The sequence below is a fragment of the Puntigrus tetrazona genome, unplaced genomic scaffold, assembly GCF_018831695.1.
Source record: "Puntigrus tetrazona isolate hp1 unplaced genomic scaffold, ASM1883169v1 S000000672, whole genome shotgun sequence".
In the NCBI taxonomy this organism is placed as follows: domain Eukaryota; kingdom Metazoa; phylum Chordata; class Actinopteri; order Cypriniformes; family Cyprinidae; genus Puntigrus; species Puntigrus tetrazona.
In genome coordinates this window covers 20,001-44,136 of record NW_025048291.1, presented here as the reverse complement: position 1 = coordinate 44,136, position 24,136 = coordinate 20,001, and the positions used below count along the sequence as shown (strand labels likewise).

Below are 24,136 nucleotides of genomic sequence, written 5' to 3'. Positions count from 1 at the left end.
GTCAACAACATAAGCATGAACAAGAAACGGGAGGTTAATTCAGATCCGGAAGACGAACTTTTCACGTGGTGTGATAATTCAGCATGGTGGACAGTGTTTACCGTACACGCTCTCTCGGTGTAGGTGTAGTTGGTCTTCCTGATCAGTATGCCGACGGTAAAGCGGCGAAAGTGTGGCAGCTGTACATCGGAGACACTCGGAGTAGGACAGAGGAGTATAAGAGCTGGTTGCTGTCCCTGCTCAGAAAACATGGGGCTCAGAAAGTGCTGGATGTAGCCTGCGGCACAGGGTATGACCTAACCTGAATATTTTTTAAATAATAACTTTTTAAAAAATCAATATATAAATGTACAATTATGGCTAAACACCTTTAGCCTTTAGACTTTAGTCCAGACTAAGATTGCTTTGTGGTTTAGCCAGTTCAACCTCTCAGAAATCTAGGTCATGTGGTTGGGCATTGAAACCGAAGGCATTTTTGGCTGAATTACACAAATGCTTTGTGTTATTTTCCACTGTGTGTGTGCTGTCAATTGTCGAAAAAACTTCAACTTCTGCTCCCTGTCAGTGAAACATGGACACTTACTTGTCTAATAATAACTGCTGCTGCTGGCCAGTGCTGTGTAGTAGCTGTATTTAGGGAGTGCCTTTATGAACAATTGTTAATTTAGCGTAACCAGCAAGACCTGTTTTTCATTTAAATAAACTCTGGACTGAGCATTTGTATTCCCCACACACTGATGTCTTAAGCAGATATTTATCCTCGTGTCAATTTAAACTGCAAATCATTTGCAAATCAGTTTAAAGTGAATGAAATGGAAATCGTAACCAACTTTTGCAATGTAATCTATCATCTTTATAATACAAAAAATATAGGTGCGGGGTCATTTTAGCTGTAGCTTAAAAGTACATATATATATATATATATATATATATATATATATATATATATATATATATATATATATATATATATATATATAAATTTATTTATATATATATATTTATTTATATATATATATATATATATATATATATATATATATATATATAACACACACACATTTTTTATGCGGTGTTGGAGATGTTAGCGTGTCTCTAGTAAGATCGGTCACAAACATGATCTCTCCGCGATTTAATGTGTAAAGTCTTATTAACTGTCATGCATTGTGAGTAGCACATTTTCTTCTCCAATGGAAGCGCATCCTAATGCAGGTTTGCAGGCAGTTATGGAGTGAGAAGTTGCTGGAGGAGGGATTGAATTTTGGCAGCCCATTGGACAACATTATTTTCCAACCTTCACGCAAGTAGACGCTTCAAAGGAATGTGTGTGTGTGTATGTATATATATATATATATACGTTTTGCTATATGTTAACATGTAACTATATTTAACTTAATAGAATTGCCTAGGAAAGTGAATATCTTTATTATATATAAGTATATGTGCCATTCATGGTGTAGCATTTGCTTTCTCAATATGTAAGGACATGAACTCATTTAACCAGCATTGCACCTTTTCATTTGTTAAAACAGTCATATATCAGAAAAAAACAAATGTCTTGTATATAGACCTAATATATGTGATATGTTACTACAGTACTGAATGTACATCTCTAATAATAATAATACATTCTTCTTCTTCTTCTTCTTCTTCTTCTTCTTCTTCTTCTTCTTCTTCTTCTTCTTCTTATTATTATTATTATTATTATTATTATTATTATTATTATTATTATTTTTAGGGGTGTAACGATTAATCGATTCTGTTATTTTCGTAATGCTTTGAAATTCTGATTCTAAACTGTTTTAACTGCAGATGGCGCTCTAGACTAGTTTGTAATTTCACACTCAAACGCTCCGGAAGGCCGCTTAGTGGTTAACTGTACTTGCAGTGAAAAACAGAGAGAGGCTGATAATGCATCAACACAGCAAAGGGTGTAGTGATAAATTTTAATTTGATTACCATTGTTTTTATAATACGTTTGTATTAAATTATAAATTCTTTAAAAAAATCATTTAAATAATACAATTAAAACAGAAAAAAATCACAGGGCAATGTAGGAAAAAACTGAACAAATTAAATAATACACCAACCCAAAATTAAAATTTTGTATGAAAATTAAACAAAAATAACAATTTTATTCAACAATTTAGCACTGTAGCGCCTTTTTGTGGAGCATTCACTGGATAAAATAAGCATACACTCTTGTGTGTCAGTCGTGACACCACAGATAATTATTATGGCCAATTCATAATTATTAAGATTACTCAATTTATCCAATTAGCGCTGAAAATAACTTTTTTGTATACCTTTTTTTCTTCTAACTAAAAAAATATATTATCATTTAAATACAATAATATACAAAACATTTATAAAGTAAAAATTGCATGCAGGTTAAAGTGCAAAAAACTAATCGTATAACTTTACATAAAATGTCATTAGTTAACCTTTAGTTAATGCGTTTCCATTAACAGTAATTATTATTAATCTTTGTTAAAAATAGCTGCTGCTTTTTTTTTGTGTAAGTTCCAGTACTTTTCTGAACGTTATACTTCTAATTTGTACTAACTTTGTTTAATTAACTTGTCTTTTAATTTCCTCCTTTGCATTGTTATGCTTGACCATTTGTCTGATTGGTATCCTGTGCATACAATGTTTTCTCTACTGTATTCTCAATGTTATTTCCTTCAGTGTCTATTTGTATTATCTTTTTTGTTATTTTGTTGTAAAGAGTCCTTGAGCACTGGAAAGGCACTATATAAATATCTTCTTCTTCTTACTCATAAAAACTGTTTATAATACAGTTTATAATTACTTTGATTTTAACAAAGTGTTATTAAATATTAAAAATAAACTAAGATTACTGAATATTTAAAATAATTTTTCATTTGGCGTTTAACAAATAAAATAATTAATGTACAATGTAAAGTGTGACAGATTAATAAATAATTTTAAAATAAATAGCCTATTGGGACTAAATATTAAACTATTTGGCGCTGTAATGAAGACCATTGCAAATACAAAAATGTGAATGGATATTTAAATAATTTCAGTTAGAAAACAGCGATCTGCTTTGTTTACAGCTTTTTCAGGTAATAGCTGCATATTTTCGATATTTTGAATTGCCCATGATAACAATACTGTGCATATTCATTATAGAGATATATTGCATTACCGGATAATAAAACTCCAGCTTGTTTATCGCTGTTTGCCGGATCATAGTCTGCAGCATCAATGATGAGTGAGCGTCCGTGCATTGTTGCTGGATTGCTTAAAATAAGCAAAACACTTGGCATAAGGTGTATTCGCTTAACAAGAAACTGAGCAAAGCTTTGATTCAAGGTTTGAACGTTTGATATCTGGCAATTCACACATCACGTAGTAGAAGGAATAAATGTGTTTTTTTTTTGTTCATTGTTTATTCACCTTATCTTCATGCTTTCATCTCATCTTGCTCAAATTATGATTATTCACATGCAAGGTCATTAGTGTGATTAAAAAAGGGGTGCCACTAAATTGTACAGGCAAAAGTATACTTTGCCTGTCCTAAGCCTTAAGATGGTGTGACTAACTGAGAAAGTTAGTCGCACCAGTGTAACCAGTGGGAAAAATTAGTTTATAGCCCTTTCGTTCCTACCCTAGCATGGAGAGGAGCACTCAGGGAAAGCGCTCTGAGGCTAGGCTGAGCACCGAGTTTGGACTCCCCTCCAGGGGGAGGTATCCCTGAGGCTTGGGAGTTTTACTGAGCTTGGAGCCCTCTCCTTGGACAGTACATCAAATATGCATAAACCAAGTTTATTATATGTAAATGTGAACTTGTGAATTTACGGTTTGATTTGAATGCTAACAGAGCATCTGTGTTTCATGACTGACACAGAAGAGAGTACACTATGTGTGTCTAGCAGATGCTCTCCAAAATGGCGCAAATAAATATATATATATTTTTTATGAACTCAAGCTGAAAACAAACTCTATATATATATATATATATATATATATATAAGAAGAAGAAGTGTACAAAGTATAAAGAGTAAAGTGGCTGTTGTGAATGTAAAGTGACTAGTGCAAAATTGTCCAGTGTAGAGTAAAGTGACAAGTATCTAGGGAAAGAGGGGTGAACATGAAAGTCCTGGTAATTAGGTTCTGGGTGTTTCCTGGTTCACTCCAAATGCCCTGTGGGAAGAAGCTCCTCCTCATTCTCTATGTGTTTACCTTCAGGAACGAAAGCGCTTTCCTAAACGCAACTGAGAAAAGAGTCCATTGTTGGGATGGCTGAGGTCTTTCATGATCTTCCTGGCCCTAGTACAGCATCGCTTGTTGTAGATGTGCTGCAGCACATGGAGCTCAGTGCGGATCAGCTGACCGCACCACCCTCTGAAGGGCTCGCCTGTCCTGCATGGTGCTGTTCCTGAACCAGGAGGTGATGTTTCCCGTCAGGACACTCTCAATGGTGCAGGTGTAAAAGTTCCTGAGCACCTGAGATGGGAGTCTGAAGTCCCTTAAGCGCCTCAGATGGTATAGACGCTGCCGGGCCTTCTTTACCATGGTGTTGATGTGACAGGACCAAGACAGGTGTTGGGTCTGGATCCCCCTTCAAGGTTCTTTACCGCCGAAGTCACTCTTGTTAAAATAAAGACACAACAATTTGTTAAATTTAAGAGCTCGCAAGTGGCGTCTTCAGTTGCAAGCGAGAGCAAAACAGTCTGAAAGCCCCACCAGAAAACCTACTTTTTATTGTGAAAAATAAGAAAATACACCATGTTACAAGTGGAGCATCATATCGTCATAGCGTGACTCGTCCAAGGTTGAGTTCTGAGATTAAGACTATCTTCCCAAAACTTGCAAGAAGCGGCCTTGGTACGCGATAAGCAGGAACTGAGTCCAAGATATGAGAGAACAAGCAATCCTTGAAGACATGCACAGGCATCTGCTCTGGAAATTTCCATCATGCAGTCACTTAATGTCAACATTAAATCATAAAAAATCATAGAAAATCATGTTTCATCTAACAACAGGTCCTGCATGATGTGAACACCCAGGTACCGAAAACTGTCCACTCTCTCCACTGGGGTCCCATTGATCATGATTGGATGGTATGAGCACACCTGCTTCATGGTGAAGTCCACTACTAACTCCTGTGTTTTGCTGACGTTCAGGAGCAGATTGTTCTCCTGACACCATCTCTCCATGTTGTTGATCTCCTGAAGGTAGGCCATCTCATCGTTGTTGGAGATCAGGCCCACCACGACAGTGTCGTCAGCATATTTAATGATGGTGGTGGAGTTTGTAGTGGCCACACAGTCGTGTGTACAGCGAGTACAGCAGGGGCCTCAGAACACAACCCTGAGGGGCTCCAGTGCTGAGGGTGACGGTGGATGAGGTGTGTTTTCCCATCCGTATGCAGTGATGCAGTGATTAAGTCTCTGACCAGTCTCTCAAAGCACTTCATCACTACCGACGTCAGAGCTAAAGGGTGGTAGTCATTCAGGCAAGAGGGCTGAGGTTTCTTCGGCAAAGGAACGATGATGGACTGTTTGATGGACTGTTTGAACGATGATGGACTGTTTGGGACTGTAGACTGTTCCAGGGAGAGATTGAATATCTCAGTGAACACCGGTGCTAGCTGGTCAGCACAGGCTCTCAGAACCCGACCTGTGATGCCGCCAGGTTCTGCTGCCTTCCTGGTGTTCACTCTCCTGAATGCCCTCCTTACGTCGTGCTCCGAAATGGTGAACGTGATTTTTCTCTCTGGCTCTCTCGGCATGCATACTATTGTTTGTTTTCAGCTTGAGTTTATAAAAAAATATATATTTATTTGCGCCATTTGGAGAGCATCTGCTAGACACACATAGTGTACTCTCTTCTGTGTCAGTCATGAAACACAGATGCTCTGTTAGCATTCAAATCAAAGCGTAAATTCACAAGTTCACACTTACATATAATAAACGCCAGAGAGCGTGGCGCTGTTGCATCAGCGGTTTTTTGACCACCAGACAAACTCTACCTCCCCTTGTCTTCCTGACTCCATTGTTCTGTCAATGCGGTAAACAGAGAAAAACCTCGGCCAGTTGGATGGCGTAGTCCGGCACCGCTGGGTTCAGCCATGTTTCGGTGAAGCAGAGAAGGTTGCAGTCCCAAATGTCTCTCTGGAACTTGATCCTTGCCCTGAGGTCATCGAGCTTATTTTCCAGAGACTGGACGCTTTTTCCTGACGCCGGCTTGTTTCCCCGTGGACGCCGTGCGCATTGTGTCCTTTTGTCTTCGACAGGATCTGGCTCGCCAACATGGGTCCGGGTTTAAAATGGCGAAAGGTGGGTTCATTGTACACCAATAGATGTAAGAGTGGCTCGGTCATATGTAATGATAGCCATCTTATATAAAGAAAACAGCCTAGACTATTCAAAATACAGAAGATTAACAAAAAAGTTTTGCCGGAGCGGTCGTGGACGGCAGCCAACCTCAACGGCGCCATCTTGGATCTCCCAGCGCAGATCAAGGTTTTGGCAAGAGGGACATTACGTCTCCATTCCCTGCTTAAGGAACGAGGCATACACAAGTATCCTAACTCCTCAGGGTGGAGTGGGCTCTCACCCCTAGGGGCATGGCTCACCTTGAGCTTAATACTCATCCTCTTGATTGAAGTGAGTGCAACCAGGAGAGTCTTGAAGGACAAAAACTTCGATTGAGTCCAGCAGCTCAAAGGGAGCATTCCATAGTCCTAACAGGGCAATGAAAGGTCCCAAGAAAGGATGAGGTGTGGTCTGGTAGGATTCATCTTTCTTGCACCTAAAGAAACCTGACGATCATATGATGCCTTCCCAAATACAGTCCATCCTCTGCATCATGATGGGCAGCTATAGCAGCAACATACTTTCAAACTAGAGGGGACAGCCTCCGCTGTAAGTAATCCTGTAGGAAGGAGAGCACCACAACAAGCAAGCATCTTTGGGGATCCTGCCTTGTGAAGGGAGCCCTAACCTGAGTGATGGAACTCAAAACACACAGGACTAAATACACGAGGAAATTGATTCAATTAAACACAACACGGCTGAAGACAATAATACAATTAACATGTAGGGAAGGCAGGGCACACAGAGCACGTGGCACGAGACAAAAACAATAATAAGTCCAGAGACGCCCAGAGGCGTGACCTATCGCCCACCCCCTCCCGGAAGGTGCGTCCTTGCACGAAAAAACAAAACAAACGGGAGCTTTGGAGGAGGTTCCGGTGGAGGACGGCCCCCAGGAGGGGGCAGGCAGACAGGAGTCCTGGGAGGTGCAGACGGAGGGAGGAGCCAGGGAGGAGATCCAGAGCCCAGCCATGGTGGTCCACGGTGGAGCCGACGGAGGAGGAGCCATGGAGAAGGAGCAGCAACGGATGGTCGACGACAGACCAAAGCGGAGCCAGAGGGTCGATGGAGCCTGGTGGACTGATGGACCATTGTGGAGAGGAGGCAACTTAAGGCGGCACTGGACAGAGCGCATACGGCACGGGAACTGGACAGAGTGTATGTGGCGTGGGCACGGGAACTGGACGGAGCGCATGTTGGCGTGGGCACGGGAACTGGACGGAGCGCTCGTGGCGCGGGCACGGGAACTGGACAGAGCGCCGTGGCGCTGGCATCGGAACTGGAGGGAGCGCACGGGGAACAGTCTCTAGGGTGCGCTCTTGAGGCAGGCATTCAGAACGGCTGGGCGGAACCAGTGGGCTAACGGGACGGCTGGGCGGAACCAGCGGGCTAACGGGACGGCTGGGCGGGAACAGGAACTCTGGATACAGGGGAGGTGCCCAGTCTATGTCCAGGTCGACATCGTCCAGCTCCTCTTGTAGATCCAGCAGCCCCAGGTGGATGATCAGCTCATCCTCAGCCGATGTGCAGTGGGCGGCGCTCCACTCTGCACTCTCATTACAGTTGGCTGTCTCCACCGCGGCGAGCTCTGTTGCCGGCTCACGCACCTGCTCTGTCACAATCGGCTCGGGTCCGGTGGCGCTCCACGGCTCTGTCGCTCTCCTCGGCGATGGTTCCGTGGTCGCCCCAGACTCAGCGACTGCACCATCAGTGGGCACAGACTTGGCCTCCGCGACGCGGGGAGATGATGGGCTGGGTTCTGGATCTGGAGTGGGGCTGGTGTCGTTGTCCTCCAGCGCAACAGTCATTGACGAATTGCATGACACCAGCACCCACTCGATGTATGCGGCGATGCTCTCTCGAGGGCCGTCCCCGGACAGCTTCACTCGTGTGGAGTTGTCGAGTCCTCAGAAGTACAGTGAGCAGAGGAAGCTGTCTGGGTAGTGCGAGTCGTTCGCGAGGGTGAGGAAGTCCATCGTATAACCCTCGAGAGAGCGATCGATGAGGAAGTTGGGGTCGTTATAGGGGGAATCCATGCCAAAAAAATAACCAAAAACAAAAGGGAAATACGCCACTTTACAAATACATACTGTGTATGAGGCTAATCGCTTAACTTTAATTTTATTTTCATAAAGCTATATCTTTTTATTTTTATATTTTTCATCACCATTTAAAGAAAATGTCTATGAGAAAACTTTAGAAAAGGACAAAAAAATTGTTAATAATTTAACGTCATAAAATACATAAGTATTAGATTTGAGACTTACAAGACTTACTTTCAGTGTTCTCTCCATTAAAACAACCTGTCTGCTCCATATGTCAAAGGAAATGTCGCTAAGAGAAAAGTTTCAGCCTTTTATAACAGCATATAAATATCACACAGCATATTAATATCACTTTAAATTAATATGTTATAAAATACATACTGTAAAGAGAAAATTGTTAATTTTAAAGCTATTTACTGATTTACTGGTGTCTGTAAATGAGTTAGAGACATGTTATTTTGTGTTGATTAAAAAGATTGCATATGTACATTTTATACATTATTAGTATTTTTTTTAAGTTTAATTTATCATGCGATCACAAAATTAAATAAAAACTATAATCTGACAATTACTAAATTTGTTTTATTTTTCACATTGTAAAATTTAATTCTAGTAAAGGTTTAATATTCTGCAATAGCAAAATTTTAAGTATAATGAGATGTTCAATGACACATCCTCTTCCGATCAGCACTGGTACAGGCAGGTCCTTAACCACGCCCACCTCCATGGGCCAGGTGCCCGAAACGGCCGACAGGTTCACTCTCCAGGCAGGTACTTACTACGTGTCCCAGTGAATGCAGGTTATGGGAATGTACATTTTACTTTCAGCTCGTGGGGCTAGGATTTTAGCCCGAACCAGGCTGACCATGCTGCCTAGGAGGGCACAGAAGGGTTTGGCGTTCACCTTGACCTCTGGGGCTCTGATGGGTGGTTCGTGGTGAACGTTGCAGCCTGCCAGCCACATTCACGCAGGGAATGCTGGGTCCTAGGTGGGCATCGGTTCATTGTGTGCAGAGGGAACCACCTGCCTGTTCACTGGTCGCTGGATACCCTTTGGTGCGCGTTGCTCCTCGACTGGGGAAATGGCGGCGCTCCCTCCCCAGCAACGGACGCCGCAATGCCATCCTTTGGCATTTGCAGTGGTCTTAAACATCTGTAGGAAAGCCTCAACATCATTGTGGGCTGACATTTTTCGGCAACAGTTTTATGGCCTGGGCACTCTCCGCTTGTCTGGAGAGCCAGGTGCTCCTCGTGAATTTCAGGGTGAAGCTAATGGCTGCTCGGGACACTAATATATATATATATATATATGTGTATATATATATATATATATATATATATATATATATATATATATATATATATATATATATATATATATATTAGAGGCTACTGTAAAAACTATGTTAAAAATGTCTGTGCAATAAATTAATTTACTTAATTTAAGAAATATCATAGTATCGTGCTACAGCGCATGTTAAGCTCTTAAAGTGACAGAACTAAACATAAATGCCTCTTGTCATTACATTTATATTACATTTAGTGATTATATCAAATCCAAAGCGAGTCACAAATGAAGACAATGAAAGACATCAAAATAAATACAGAAAAAGGAATAGTTCAACCAAAAAAAAATAAAAACAATTTACATTATTTACTCATTCACCCATGTCCTTGTATTTAATTTTTTCTTTTTCTGAACACTAAGGAAGATATTTTGAAGAATTTGGGTAACATTTGCTGGTGTAGAAACAGAAAATCTGCAGTCATTACTCATGACTAAACTTTAATACAGTTGCTTTAACTAAAATGTATTGTTTAATTAAACAGTGCTTTATTTAACAGTTGTTCATTAAATTTCTTGAATGTCACTGCTCAACTGAAAAAAGCACTCATTGTTTTATTGGCACAGTATGTATATTTTTAGATATTTTAAGTGGTTAAAGTTGATTTCAATTAAAGTGATCATGTCAGCGTGTAGGTACACACAAACGCACACACACACATTCCAGTATTGCTAACTTGACAGCACAGTTGGTACTTTATCAAAATGAAATACAGTCAACCAAACATCAGCTGTGTCACCGTCATAATTGTTACTAAAGTACAAAACCTTTAATTTGTACAATAAATAATAGTTTAGCATTCAGCAAATATGAAATATGGATACATTGTAAGGCTGCATATATACATACATACATATTTATTTTTTTTATTTTTTTAAGGGTGGATTCCATCATGTTAGTAGAAGAGGGATTTAATGTGGTTAGTGTGGATGCCAGTGACAAAATGCTCAAATATGCTCTTAAAGAGAGATGGGAGAGGAGAAAAGAGCCTGCCTTTGATAACTGGGGTAAGTAGTGTTCCCTGTTTTAAGTGGGTGACTTTACTGTTATGTGAGTAGTTAAATGTTTGTTCATGGTCTGGACACTTTAATTTCAGTAATTGAGGAGGCCAACTGGCTAACGTTACCAGAAGATGTTAAAAAACCTGGAGATGGATTCGATGCAGTAATCTGTTTAGGCAATTCATTTGCTCATTTGCCAGATTTCAAAGGTAAGTGTAGAGAACCTCTGGATTGTTCTGATAGAACTAGCCATTCTGGTACACTCTGGTAAGAGTAAAGGCTCAGAGTGTATCTAAATTTTAATGAATTGGGTTCACAAAAACAAGTCACGATGGTGAGCACTGGTGTTTCATAGGTGGACACACATTTAAGAGTTTATGCGTGTGTGTGTGGTCTGACATAGAGGAAAATTGGAAATTAGATATAAAGAATATTACTTTACATAAACTTACTACAGATGTTAATTATTTACATTTATTTACGTTTGAACATAAACAGATACATAATCATCAATGGTCTGAAACTCACTTACAAATTCTAAATTATGATAGTCATTCTAAAATGGTAGAGATTTATGCAATTAAATAACAACGCACTACTGCACGCTTCTGAAACTTGACAACGTAGATTAACAAATAACATAATATTGTGCAGATATACACTTACAGGATTAACATAACATCATCGCTATACCATCAACATTATTAACCTGCTTGCAAAATGAAATATTCAGTATGAATGCACATAGCTTCAAAGTTTGGCGTTAAAGAGAATGTACATATGTGGCAGTGAGAAAGGAGTCTGACTATGCCACCCTAATAATTAACTTACGGAAGAATACTTAAACCACTAGAATTGTGTAATAAAGCACACAGGTTCGATTTCCATTAAGATTAGGCAGGAGACATGAGTGCAGTATAAAAATGCAATGTTTATTAATACAGTTAGTTAAAAAAACACTAAAACCAACAAACTAGAAACCTCCTACAAACAAAGAATGAAAACCAATTTTAAATAAATGTACTATGTTTTATATGTAAAACAAAAATCTAATGAATACCAACATGGCTGAGGTTCCCAAATGGCAATGGAACAATGTTGAGTTGGCGTTTCAGGGTGCATTTTCACTCACACACACACACACACACACACACTAATGTGCATTCTGATCACTATCAAACAATCAAGGTGTAACACAACACACGATTTGAGAAGAACCACCACCACAAAGAGGAAGACCAGTATGCCTGCTCAGCTCCTGCAACAAACCAAAGAACAATTAATAATGGGGACTTGGACAATGCGACATGGATATCACCTAATGAAGCTTTTTTACAGCAGTGGGTATTAAAATCAGACAAAGCAGCACAAAACAAAGCGAGGCGATTGAATAGTGAAAGAGAGGTAATTTCTTATGGCAAACTCAAACAGAGAAAGGAAATATTAGTAATTATTTAAATATATACATGAAATCAGTGTTAAAACATGTTTTTAGCGTAAAACACTTACCTACAGCCAACAGGGGGAAACTGGACATGATAACCAATTGGCTTTTAAATAGGAGATACTTCTCCCTGATAGATAGGCACTAATGTCACTCACCAAAACCTGTTACATATAGGTATAAAGAACGATAACGTCTTGGTTGCGTATGTAACCCTCGTTCCCTGAAGAAGGGAACAGAGATGTCGCGTCGGATGACCGACGAATTGAGATCTCACTTCGAGAGACCAATCTACTTTAAGTGTATCTAAACGAGCCAATTGAAGATAAGCTGCCGCTTATCACAGCGCGGGTATAAATAAGCAGCGGGTGCAGCGCATATTCAGGTTTTCGCTGAGGAGCTGAGCTAGTGACCTGACCCCTTCAGTGGAGGTGCAGCACCGTGGCGACGGGACGTGACGTCTTCAGGGAACGAGGGTTACATATGTAACCGAGACGTTCCCTTTCAGTCGGTCACTCCGAGTCACGTCGGTTAACCAACGAATTGGGATCCCTACCAAAACGGCATGGACACTGCCTCTTCCAATGTCCTGTGGGAGCCCACAAGCACCCTCAGTCTATCGGCGTAGGCCGAGGCTCAACCACAAGAAGCCAGCTACTTTTGTAAACACTACCCATTCGTAAGACTATGAACACTGGGGAACGTACCACGTTCTAGTGAACAGGACGTCATGAAGTCCAGCCTTCCCGTAGGAGGTCTCGGAGCGAATACGCATATGGACAATATTTCAGTTTGCATATGGAAAATTGGAGGTGATTGAACCCTCTTAGATGGGCAGATGGTCTGCCAGGGAAACACGGGGCTCCAAGGCTATGCCATGGAAATACACACACAAAGTCCTCTTGGGGTACTTTACATGGCTCCCAGCCCTCACCGGTTCTCACGGATTCATTGAGAGGGCCTGGCACCAGATGCTCCGCAACATCTGGCTGCCAAGGGGAATGGAGGAACTCAACAGGGTCTACTGTATGGATGCTCTGGAGCGGTTAACATGCCGACCTGAAACCGGGCCTCTCAGTGCTTCTACCCGTTTGAGGTGAGAAAACAGGAGGATACCGGTTCCACACATAGGCTATGGAATCTAGCCAACATGTTAGGGGTCGCCCAGCCCGCAGCTCTACAAATATCTGTCAGCGAGGCGCCACGAGCCAACGACCAGGACGATGCAACACTTCTTATTGAGTGTGCCCACAACCTGAGGGGGCAGGGCATACCCTGTGCTTGGTAGGCCAAGGTAATGGCATCCACTATCCAGTGGGCCATCCTCTGCTTGGAGACGGCACTCCCCTTCCGTGACAAACAAAGAGCTGGTCTGAGGTCCTGAAGCTTTGTGTCCGGTCAACGTAGCATCTTAGTGCTAGGACGGGACAAAGCAACGTCAGGGCAGGTCCCCTACCCTCTTGATGGAGGCCAAGGCAAGCAGGAGCAACGTCTTCAAAGATAACAACTTTAGCCCAACTGCTGGCAAAGGTTCAAGCGGAGCCTGCTGCAGTGCTGTCAGCACTACAGACAGGTCCCAAGAGAGTACTGTAGGGGCCGTGGAGGATTCAACCTCCTGGCCCCCTCAGGAATCTGATGATCAGGTCATGCTTTACCCACAGACCTCCCGTCTATGGGGTCATGATTTGCGGTGATTGCAGCCACATAGACTTTAAGGGTGGAGGGAGACAGCCTTCGCTCCAACCCTTGCTGCAAGAAGGTAAGCACGACTCTGATAGGGTAATTCCAGGGTCTTCACCTTGAGAAGAACACCACTCGATGAACAGGCTCCACTTCAAGGCATAGGCCTGTCTCGTGGACAGCGCCTAGCCGAAGAAATGGTGTCAACTACCCCTGGTAGGCCAGGGACCAGACATGGAGTGGACGCGGGTGCCAAAGGGTGCCCCGTGTCTGAGTCAGAAGATCCTTCCTCAGAGGAATCGGCCAAGGAGGGACTGTCGCAAGGAGCACAAGTTCCAGGAACCAAGTCTTCGTGGGCCAGTAGGGTGCTACTAGCAAGACTTGCTCCTCGTCCTCCCCTGACCTTGCACAGTGTCTGTGCAAGAAGCCTCACTGAGAGAAATACATACTTGCGAAGGCCCCGCAGCCAGCTGTGTGCCAGTGTGTCCGTGCTGAGTGTCCTCGGTCAGGGAGAAAAAACACTGGCAATGGGAAGTCTCTGGAGAGGCAAACAGGTCTACCTGAGCGGCTCTGAAACGTTCCCAAATCAGCTGAACCATCTGGGGATGGAGTCTCCATTCTTCTGTTGTATGTGGCCCCCAGCCGGTGGTGGTGGAGGCATCCATGAAAACTATGCCATACCTGGAGACCTGCTCCAGGGGCACTCCGCCCAAAGGAATGAGAGGTTTGGCGGTAGGCCGGTGTTATTTGAATCGGTGAGTGCCAAGTTGCCATGCCCACCTCGGGACTCGATCGTGTAGCCAGTGTTGAAGCGGTCTCATATGGAGTAGTCCCAGCGGCGTCACTGGAGAGATCAGCAGTTACATTTACATAAATATAACTAAAATCACGAAAGATTGGAGTCAGATAAAATTATGTATAAGGTCAGTACTCTAATTGGAAACACAAAAGATGAATAAATATTAGTCATTTTGAAGAGACGCATAGGAAAGACCAAACACGCATTGACCTTCGACCAGGGCCTCTGAATTCCGTTCTGCAGGAAAAGGGGACCCTTACACAATCCACTCGATGCAGGAAAACAACCTCCGCTGATACGCCATACTTCAACACTCGTAGATCGTCTTTGGAGCAGAACAGTCACACTCGGCTCCAAAACTAAAAAGCTGAATATGCGCTGCACCCGCTGCTTATTTATACCAGCGCTGTGATAAGCGGCAGCTGGATGCGATTAGCGCATGCCAATCTTCAATTGGCTCATTTAGATACACTCGAAGTAGATTGGTCTCTCAAGTGAGATCCCAATTCGTCGGTCATCCGGACGTGACTCGGAGTGACCGATTGGAAGAGAACAGATTTGTGTAAATATATAAAAATGCAACTAAAGGGAATTAGCGGATTTGTTTAACCATTTTCTCATATCTTACAGGGGACCAAAGTGATCAGAAGCTTGCTTTACAAAACATAGCCAGCATGGTGAAACCTGGAGGAATCCTAATCATTGACCACCGTAACTATGATTACATCCTTGAGACTGGCCAAGCACCCCAAGGAAAGAATATTTACTATAAGGTAATTAAAGACCCACAAATTTTCTGTAAAACAGTAAGTTATGGCAAGGCATATGGCGGGTGCTCTTGATTTTGATACAACCTATATAATAAAGGGCTTTCGCACCACATAGTTCTGTTGAGACCACTATCATCAAAGATTTGCATATAGTTTAAATTGACGGTAGGGTTATGTCCTCGGCAAGACCTCCCTTCTTGTCTATGCATCCTCTTGCCAGCATGCATGAGAGCAGGGAGAGTGGCAAAAACCCCCCTGCCGAACTTGACATGCTGAACTAACGCTATGCCAGCAGGGTAGTTCCTAGAATTTTTTTTCCCTCTGCCTGTTTTGCTGGTTGCATTCACACCGGCAGCAGGAACACTGAAACTGCCAACAGTGATGTATTTATTCATGGCATTTACTGTGCGGACCTCACCAACCGGTAAGTGGATGGTGCTATGATCAGATCTTATTTTTGTTGTGACATGGGTTTCATGATAGCGGAGATGGAATATAAACGCATGAGATATATAAGAGCAAAATGTTGGACTACGCATAAGACTGAGTAAAAAATATTGATATCTTTATATGAATTGATTCTCATTTTTACAGAACATTATTGATTCTTAAATCCCAAGAATCCAATAGTCTGTTATCAGTTAATGGATGGAACATTGAAGGGCACTTCAAGTTCAATATATTCAATTCAATTCAATTCAAGTTTATTTGTATAGCGCTTTTACAATGGCTATTGTTTCAAAGCAGCTTCACAAAAGCAAATTATTACATAACAAAAGCAAATTATTACATAACAAAAGCAAATCATTCAACAGACATAAGCAAGTCACCACACAACAGGATGCATTACAAAACAGCAGGATGAATTACAATGCAGAAAGTCCAAGATAGAATTAGTCCAGACAGAAGGTTGAGTTTTCCTCGACGTCATCGCATAGGGAAGGTCATCTCCTCACTGGGTCCACTGGAGAGGCTCGGTAACTAGATGCCTCGGGATGTACATCCGAGGTGGAGACAAAAGGATAATTAGAGTAGCGGCCATTCATACTATTGGGAATCACGATGTACTGTAGCATAGGTTTATGTTAATCTTTACTGAGTATGCTTTGCTAAAAAGATATGTCTTTAGCCTAGACTTAAACTGAGAGAGTGTGTCTGATCCCCGAACATTTGCAGGAAGGTTATTCCAGAGTTTGGGTGCCAAATGTGAAAACGCTCGACCACCTTTAGTAGACTTTGCTATACGAGGAACTACCAGGAGCCCTGAGTTTTGAGATCTTAAAGAGCGTGACGGGTTGTAGCTTGACAGAAGGCTGGTCAGATAAATGGGGCTAAACCATTTAGAGCCTTGTAGGTCAGTAACAGTACTTTATAATCAATTCGGAAGATTGATATATAATCAATATTGCAAGAAGCATTATGCTTTGGTACTTTTATTATGAAAAACTAAATTATCTGTTTTCAAATTCTGTCCATTTTATTGCAGTATTTAAACAATGAATACAGTTTTGGCGCTGTTTAATATGGAGTGACAGATCGCTGTTATTCCTCAGTTCACTGTGCGCTGGTTTGCATGACCTAAATTATGTTTATACTGTCTGAATAACTTCCTATCCTCTATATAGTGCAATATGTTACATTTTCCATATACATCATAATACATTAGTAAAAAAAAAAAAATCTAAATCCTCAATACATATTGGCAAACATTTGAATATCTTCTAATTGTGAATTTTGAAAATGTTGCACTTTTGATAAAATCAGCACACTCAGTCAATCTAACAGCTTCAGCTTCGCAGGGGACGTGAAGAACCCAACTGTGTACTTGGGTTGTACCTCTGTTGTATATTTAGAATAGCCTATGAAGTGGTTCTCAAAGTGTGGTACGAGTACCATTAATGGTACTACTCTAGTGGTACGCATAGGAATCACTACACTAAATCTGAAATAATGTAAAAGAAAATTATAAATAAAGATGAAATAAAAATGTATTTATTATTTTATTTACATTTTACATACAGTACAGTTTTTATTTAACTTTTAGATACACATTTTAATAATTTACTTATATTTTGTAAGCATTATAAAGTATTAACGTTCCAATTGTGCATTTACAATGTTAAAGTGGCTAACAACAATAAATATTCTTATTAGCAGTAAAACTGTCTTTTGCAGAGTAAGCCTACTATGTTACTGTAGTTTAATGTTGGTCATCATGGTGGTACTTGCATAGCCAAATGGTTTGGTGGCACTGAGTATAAAAGTTTGAGAACCACTACTATAGACTATAATTATGCTTGGCTTGTCTGAAATCATGTATCTACTTTATTCTTTGTATTGAGGATTTTAAATCAGGGCTTAGCTGCACAAATTTGAAAAGAGACTAATTCTGATAAATCATTTTTTAGCATTACCTACTTAAACGTAATTAAAGGAGCAGTAAACTGTGCTGAAAACTGAAATAAATAAATAAATAATTGCTATCTGCCTGTTCTGTTTATTTGGTCTGTGCACATGTCAAAGTCCAATAATTCTGATAAAATGTGAAACAATCAGAGCTTGTTTTGCAGAGTGACCTAAAACAGGACATCTCCACCTCAGTGCTATGGGTTAATAGCAAGCCTCACATGATTACACTGGACTACACTCTGGAACTGCCTCAATTAGTGGATGTCCAGACTCCACCTGATACAAGGTACTGTGACTTCAGCCTCTAGAGAGGATCAGTTTTTGTATGGTTGTGATCTGTATGCAGGGTTGATGAGTAATGTATTACATGTAATGTTGTTACATAATCAGGATATAAAAATGTAGTAACAGTTTTTTATGTAACTGTAACAATTTACAAAGCATTATGATTACAGTTACGTTTTGTAAAAAGTGGGAATACTATCAGGATTGCAATGTTAAATTATGTTAATGTTAAATTATTTTGATATTATTTTAATGAATGTTAAAGTATTTTGACAATTCATCATAACATAACTAATAACAGCCATCTACAATTATCCTTAAACTCAGAATACAATGCTGGAAGTTATTATTATTATTATTATTTTTTTTTCATCAGTCAGTGAAATAAAGAAAGATCACAGCAATTTGCATACATTTTGTTTCACATATATGTAAGCTTATAAAATTATTAAAAATATGTTTAACTTACTCAATTAAAAAAAAAAAAAAAAATTAATTAATTAAATCCCCATAAGAAATATTCAAATCTACTACAATACAGTACAGTTGTGAAGTTAAGACATGACCATTGGAAAACAAAATACACACTGGGTCATCAAGGTCAGAAAAAACAAGGTCGAGAAGAAAAGACACGTTAACTGCATATATTTAAGATTGCTAATGTGAACAATCAGATGTAAAACATTTAGTCTCCAGTACCAGCATTTTCTAGAACTGCAACCCTTCCTGGAGTACGTCAGAAAGATCCTAACTTTAAAATCTTATTTTGGTAACCATAATAACCACATTTAGGACAAAAGCTATTATAGAACAGCATTTTCTAAGTGCATTATCCTCTCTTAACTACAAATAGGAAGTGGGTATTACAGAAATGTGACAAAAATGATAAAAACTCTCAACAGGTGTCCTAACTTCAAAATGATCTGAAAGCTAATAATAATGTGATAACAATAAAGATCATAAAAACAATATAAAGGTGCATCCATCATGGATAGGGGTGCAATGATGTTGGTTTTCAAAAACACAATTGACCAACACCAGCAGATGACATTGCACCCCAAATCAAAATTATCAAATTATCTAAATGATAAAGAAAACCTGCTCAAATCTGAACTTTGGACCACTGGGCAACAGTTCAGAGCCCGTATTACAAAACATTTTCACTTAAAACCTATCAACAAAGCTGTTGAGACAAACTTTTACTAAGGAACATAGAGCTAAGAGTATGGGCGGGTTGTTCTTGTTGCTATGGATGATGGCAGCACTCTTAATAACTGTGCACAATGTGATTGGCTGAAAGGAGAGTAGTCTCTGCCAGACCATAGTTTCTGAACTTTTGATCACAAATTGTTAGTTTAAAGTGCAAAAATAGTGTACCTCAGAAAAGCAAGCACAGCTCACCGTGCATATAACAGACTGTCATCAGACTCCTCCTCTTTACTTCATAATCCAGTCCTTCATCTCTGGATGTGAAATAGTCCATTACAACATCGCTAAGGCAGAGTAAGATTGATTAATTGAAGTAGCAGCTCAATTAAACAATCAGTCAATCAATCAATCAATCAATCAATCAGTCAATCAATCATTTTTATTTATATAGCGCTTTTAACAACACGGTTGTATCAAAGCACTGAACAGTATAAAGTAGAAGAATACAATAATAGTGATGTATAATGACGAGATTGAACAATTTGTCATTAATGTTAAGTGCAAAGACGGTCTCTGTAATCAATTCGACAATAATCGCAGTTAAGTGTCCCCAACAAAGCAAGCCAGAGGCGACAGCGACAAGGAACCAAAACTCCATCCATACAGAATGGAGAAAAAAAACCTTGGGAGAAACAAGACTCAGTTGGTGCCAGTTCTTCTCTGGTCAGACGCCCAGCACTTAACCTCCAGTTCAATTTTGAACGCAGCTGTGTAAATGACTTGCATCAGCAGTGTGTGTATGTGTGTACATCAGGATCTGGTGATCTGTCCACGGTGCGCATCTAGGTGTTCTGGTCTCTGATGAACATTTGTTCCCGGTTCCAGCTGATCTAAACTGATTTGAATTAAAAAAAAAAAAAAATGTATTAGTGTGTTATGTGTAGGCTAGGTTAAAAAGATGTGTCTTTAATCTAAATTTAAACTGACAGAGTTTCTCTGCTTCCGGAACAGAGTTAGGGAGATTGTTCCAGAGTTTGGGTGCTAAATAGGAAAAGGATCTGTCGCCCGCAGTCGATTTTGATATTCTAGGTATTATAAAATGGCCAGAGTTTTGAGAATGCAGCGGACATGCAGGACTATAATGTGATTTAAAAAGCTCGCTCAAGTATTAAGAAGCTAAACCATTCAGGGCTTTATAGGTAATTTAATAAGATTTTTAAACCTATCCAATGTTTGATAGGGAGCCAGTGCAGTATTGACAGAACCGGGCTAATATGATCATACTTCCTAGTTCTAGTAAGGACATATACTTCAGACTGAGTTCTTTTCTTTCGCTTTGCCATCTCTCCATATTAAAATTAAACAAATAAATATGCTTTGCGTGGGGTACTTTACACAGAATTCGTGGGAAATGTGCATTGATTCACCTTTATTATATGTTACATAGTTTATTTTAATAGGATAGGTTAACTGTTTGATGTTAAGAGAAAACACCTCCACAGTGTTCATAATAGGAAGACTTTTCTGCTTGCTGAAATATTGTTTGTCTGAACCAAATAAGTGAAATTTTGCCAGTATATTTTCAGAGATGATAGATTTTGACAATTACCCTTAACCTATTTTTCGAATTTACTGAAAACGTTCCAGCGCACATCCGACAGGGTTTTTACAGATCCCATCACTCACATATGCATTTTTGTTTTTTTTTTATTTAACAGAGTAGAATAATCATGGCTGATAGTAAGACATACAAAAAAAAAAAAGCAAACTGGACACAGGAACAGCTGTTACTTGTAACCTTTTAAAAGCTAATTATATAGTCAAATGTTTCTAATACATTTATATTCAGAGGCAGATTGCAAGCAACATAGCATTTTAGGCTAGTTGTGAGTTGGTCTTAGTGACTTGGAAGTCCACTTCAGAACCCCTAATATTTCACACATTTAGGAGCAAGTTTTAGCTCTAAAACGCTATGTGAAGTACTCAACAACAACAAAACTTAAGAAATCTAAATTTAGGACTGACATGCCTACTATACTATTATAATATTTTATCCTAAAATCGACATGTTAGGAGCTACTTTTAGCCTTTAGTTGTTTTGTGAATACAGGCCCAGTTCTTCTTCTCCTTAGCCCAGGTAAGACGCCACACTGATGTTGTCTGGTTCAGGAGTGGCTTAGCAAGAGGAATACAACAATTGTAGCTAAATTCATTGACACGTCAGTGTGTGGTGGCTCTTGATGCTTTGACCCCAGTCCCTTTGCTTGTGAAGTTTACTCAAATTCTTGAATCAGTTTTGCTTGACAATCCTCATAAGGCTGCAGTTCTCTTGGTTGGTTGTGCATCTTTTTCTTAAAACACTTTTCCCTTCAACTCAACTATCTTGAATACAGCACTTTGTGAAGAACCAGCTTCTTTGGCAAAAAATGTTTGTGGCTTACACTTTATGAAGGGCATGAATGATCTTTTGGACAACTGTCAGATCAGATGTTTTCCCACGATTGTATAGCCTAGTGCATTGGTTCTCAATTCCAGTCCTGGGGACCCCCTGCTCTACACATTTTGCATGTCTCCCTCATTTAACACACCTGAGTGAGATCATCATCTCATTTGTTCAGTTTATGGATCTCTTTTCTAATACCCCCAGAAGGTTCATCTGAGGTTGATGAGAAATATGATGCAGGTACTGTAAACAACTCACTGTGTAATAAAGCCTAGAGAAAGTAGATAGAATGTCCCTTTTCTACATCTCACTATTGAGTTTTTTGCTGAACTGTTGTTGATGTTACATGCATGATGTTCTTAAGAGGTTTTCTCTTCTGTCTTATAGTAAATTCCGCCTGTCGTACTACCCCCATCGTTTGGAGAGTTTTAAGGAGATTTTAAGAGCATCATTTTTTGGAAAATGCAACCACAATGTATTTGGAGACTTCAAGCAATACACCCCAGGTCAAGGAGAGGTGCCCTGTTATTTCATTCATGTGGTTAAAAAGACTACTTAAAACCACATTTTTTATGTTCACATTGAAAATTGGTTGTGAAAACTGGTCTGTGGAAAAAAAATGCTTGACATGATTTTAGCTATTTTGCTTTGTTGGGGATATGTTTTTCTCTTTCTCTTTACTTTTTCATAATACACATTTTTAAGCAGGAACATTTTACTGTTAAGAACACTGCTAAAAGCATTTCACACTGAATATGTTTTTGTGTGCTGCTTAATTAGTTTTTGTCAGATTACAGAAGTCAAAATGCATAAATAACCCCTTTATCACCCCTGAATATTAAAGCATTGTTGAATATACTATGCAGTATAAAACGGTAAACAAGTCATAAAATGGTTGTGACATAAGTCACATGTACATCCATGCTTTCAGACTAACAGCAATAATTTTGCTGTAATATTACTTTAAAACAAGTGATATCATTATATTAGCCAGTTACTATTTGAAAGCTGGGACTTTGATTAAAAAAAAAAAGTTTATTCATACTGTCTGTTCAAGAGACATACAGGGTGAATGTTTAAACAACAAAACATTTGTGTTAAGTTAATAATTTAATTTCTCACTTATAACATTGTAACTTGAAAAATATTTGTAATATTTTAAATAATTAGCAATTATGCAGAGTTGTTGTACTGTTGGCCTGTTGTGATGCAAACACAAATCAAAAAGATGATACAGTGTAAAAGTGTGATTTTTGTGTACATTAAACTGCACTTACACATACATAATGAACCACATGAAATGCACATTATGAAGTAATCAAACATATATGTGTATAACTGAATTTTGAGACAAATAAATCACTGCTTTGTGTCTTTGAAAAATAATTTTAAGTGCTGATTCTTTGCAGTTTTTTTTTTTTCAAGGGTGCTTTAAATATGCACTAGCTGATACATAGTGTAATGATCTATAAGTATGCAAATATTAAAGTTTACTGAATCTTTTTTCCCTCTGGAATCGTTTTCTTTGGTTTGCTCATTGGTGGTTCTAATGCTTTATTTATTTCCTTTATTGTGTTGACCCATATCAAACACCCATATTGTGTTCACCCATATCCTTTTTGACACACACAATTTAACGACTACCAAAATAAACGGCTTCCCAAAATTGTCTTGTTTACGTATGTAACCCTCGTTTCCTGATGGAGGGAATGGAGACGTTATGTCGTGATGACAGACTGGAGCCTGGGGTCTTGCTTGGACCCCTGATTAGGTCTGATTATAAGAAAACACCAATGAAATTTAGCAAGTGGTTAACTAATCCTGAGCACCTCCACGTCAGACGGGTATAAGGTGTAACCACACATCAGTTTTGCTGAGGAGCCAAAAAATGAGTCCCAGTTCTCATTGATGGTTCGAGGTTGTGGCAAGGAGAGATAACGCCTCTGTTCCATCAGGGAACGAGGGTTGCATATGTAACTGAGATGTTCCCTGTCTGTCACTACGAGTTATGTTGTAACAACAAGACTGGGATCCAATGGTAATGATCCCATTACCACCCGATAAACCAAACTTCTACCAGAAGGACTTCCAACCTTGCTAACCTCTTCTATTTGTAGTTACGTTTGGCAGGACAATGGAGAAGCGGGCCTTCCTAAGAAGGAGACCATATCCTGAATTAAGGGAAGATGACGTGGAATGCTGGTATGTACTGACCTATGGTTGGAGCAGTAAAGCATAAGACTTATCTTTATGGCAGGTCCAATCCCAGGAAGGAGTGGAACAACTGGCAGAAGAGACAGACAGAACACTCTGTGAAGAGAAGACACGGGTTTAACAAGAGGAAACCTTAGTTGCCAGCTCTCGGATCTGGTCAGGCTCTAGCTTTGGGGGGTCCCTTATCTCACTTTCTCTGGAGAT

General features: G+C 39.9%; 1 protein-coding gene across 1 annotated transcript; it reads left to right on the top strand.

Annotated features, from left to right (window-relative positions):
• LOC122334896 (glycine N-methyltransferase-like) lies at nt 1-23,104 on the top strand. The gene is made up of 6 exons (XM_043232780.1): nt 1-289; nt 10,618-10,745; nt 10,835-10,948; nt 15,293-15,435; nt 18,003-18,127; nt 22,106-23,104. Exons 1-6 carry the CDS (start codon nt 84-86, stop codon nt 22,275-22,277), a joined length of 888 nt encoding a protein of 295 aa, XP_043088715.1. The 5' UTR covers nt 1-83; the 3' UTR covers nt 22,278-23,104.
• Nucleotides 23,105-24,136: the final 1,032 nt, after the last annotated feature.

What these genes read in the sequence shown, in the direction of transcription:
- LOC122334896 (XM_043232780.1), top strand. Translation starts at nt 84, where the DNA reads ATGGTGGACAGTGTTTACCGTACACGCTCTCTCGGTGTAGGTGTAGTT. An exon ending in GATGTAGCCTGCGGCACAGG is followed by an intron (nt 290 to 10,617) that starts GTATGACCTAAC and finishes TATTTTTTTAAG; the next exon opens with GGTGGATTCCATCATGTTAG. An exon ending in GAAAGAATATTTACTATAAG is followed by an intron (nt 15,436 to 18,002) that starts GTAATTAAAGAC and finishes CTTGTTTTGCAG; the next exon opens with AGTGACCTAAAACAGGACAT.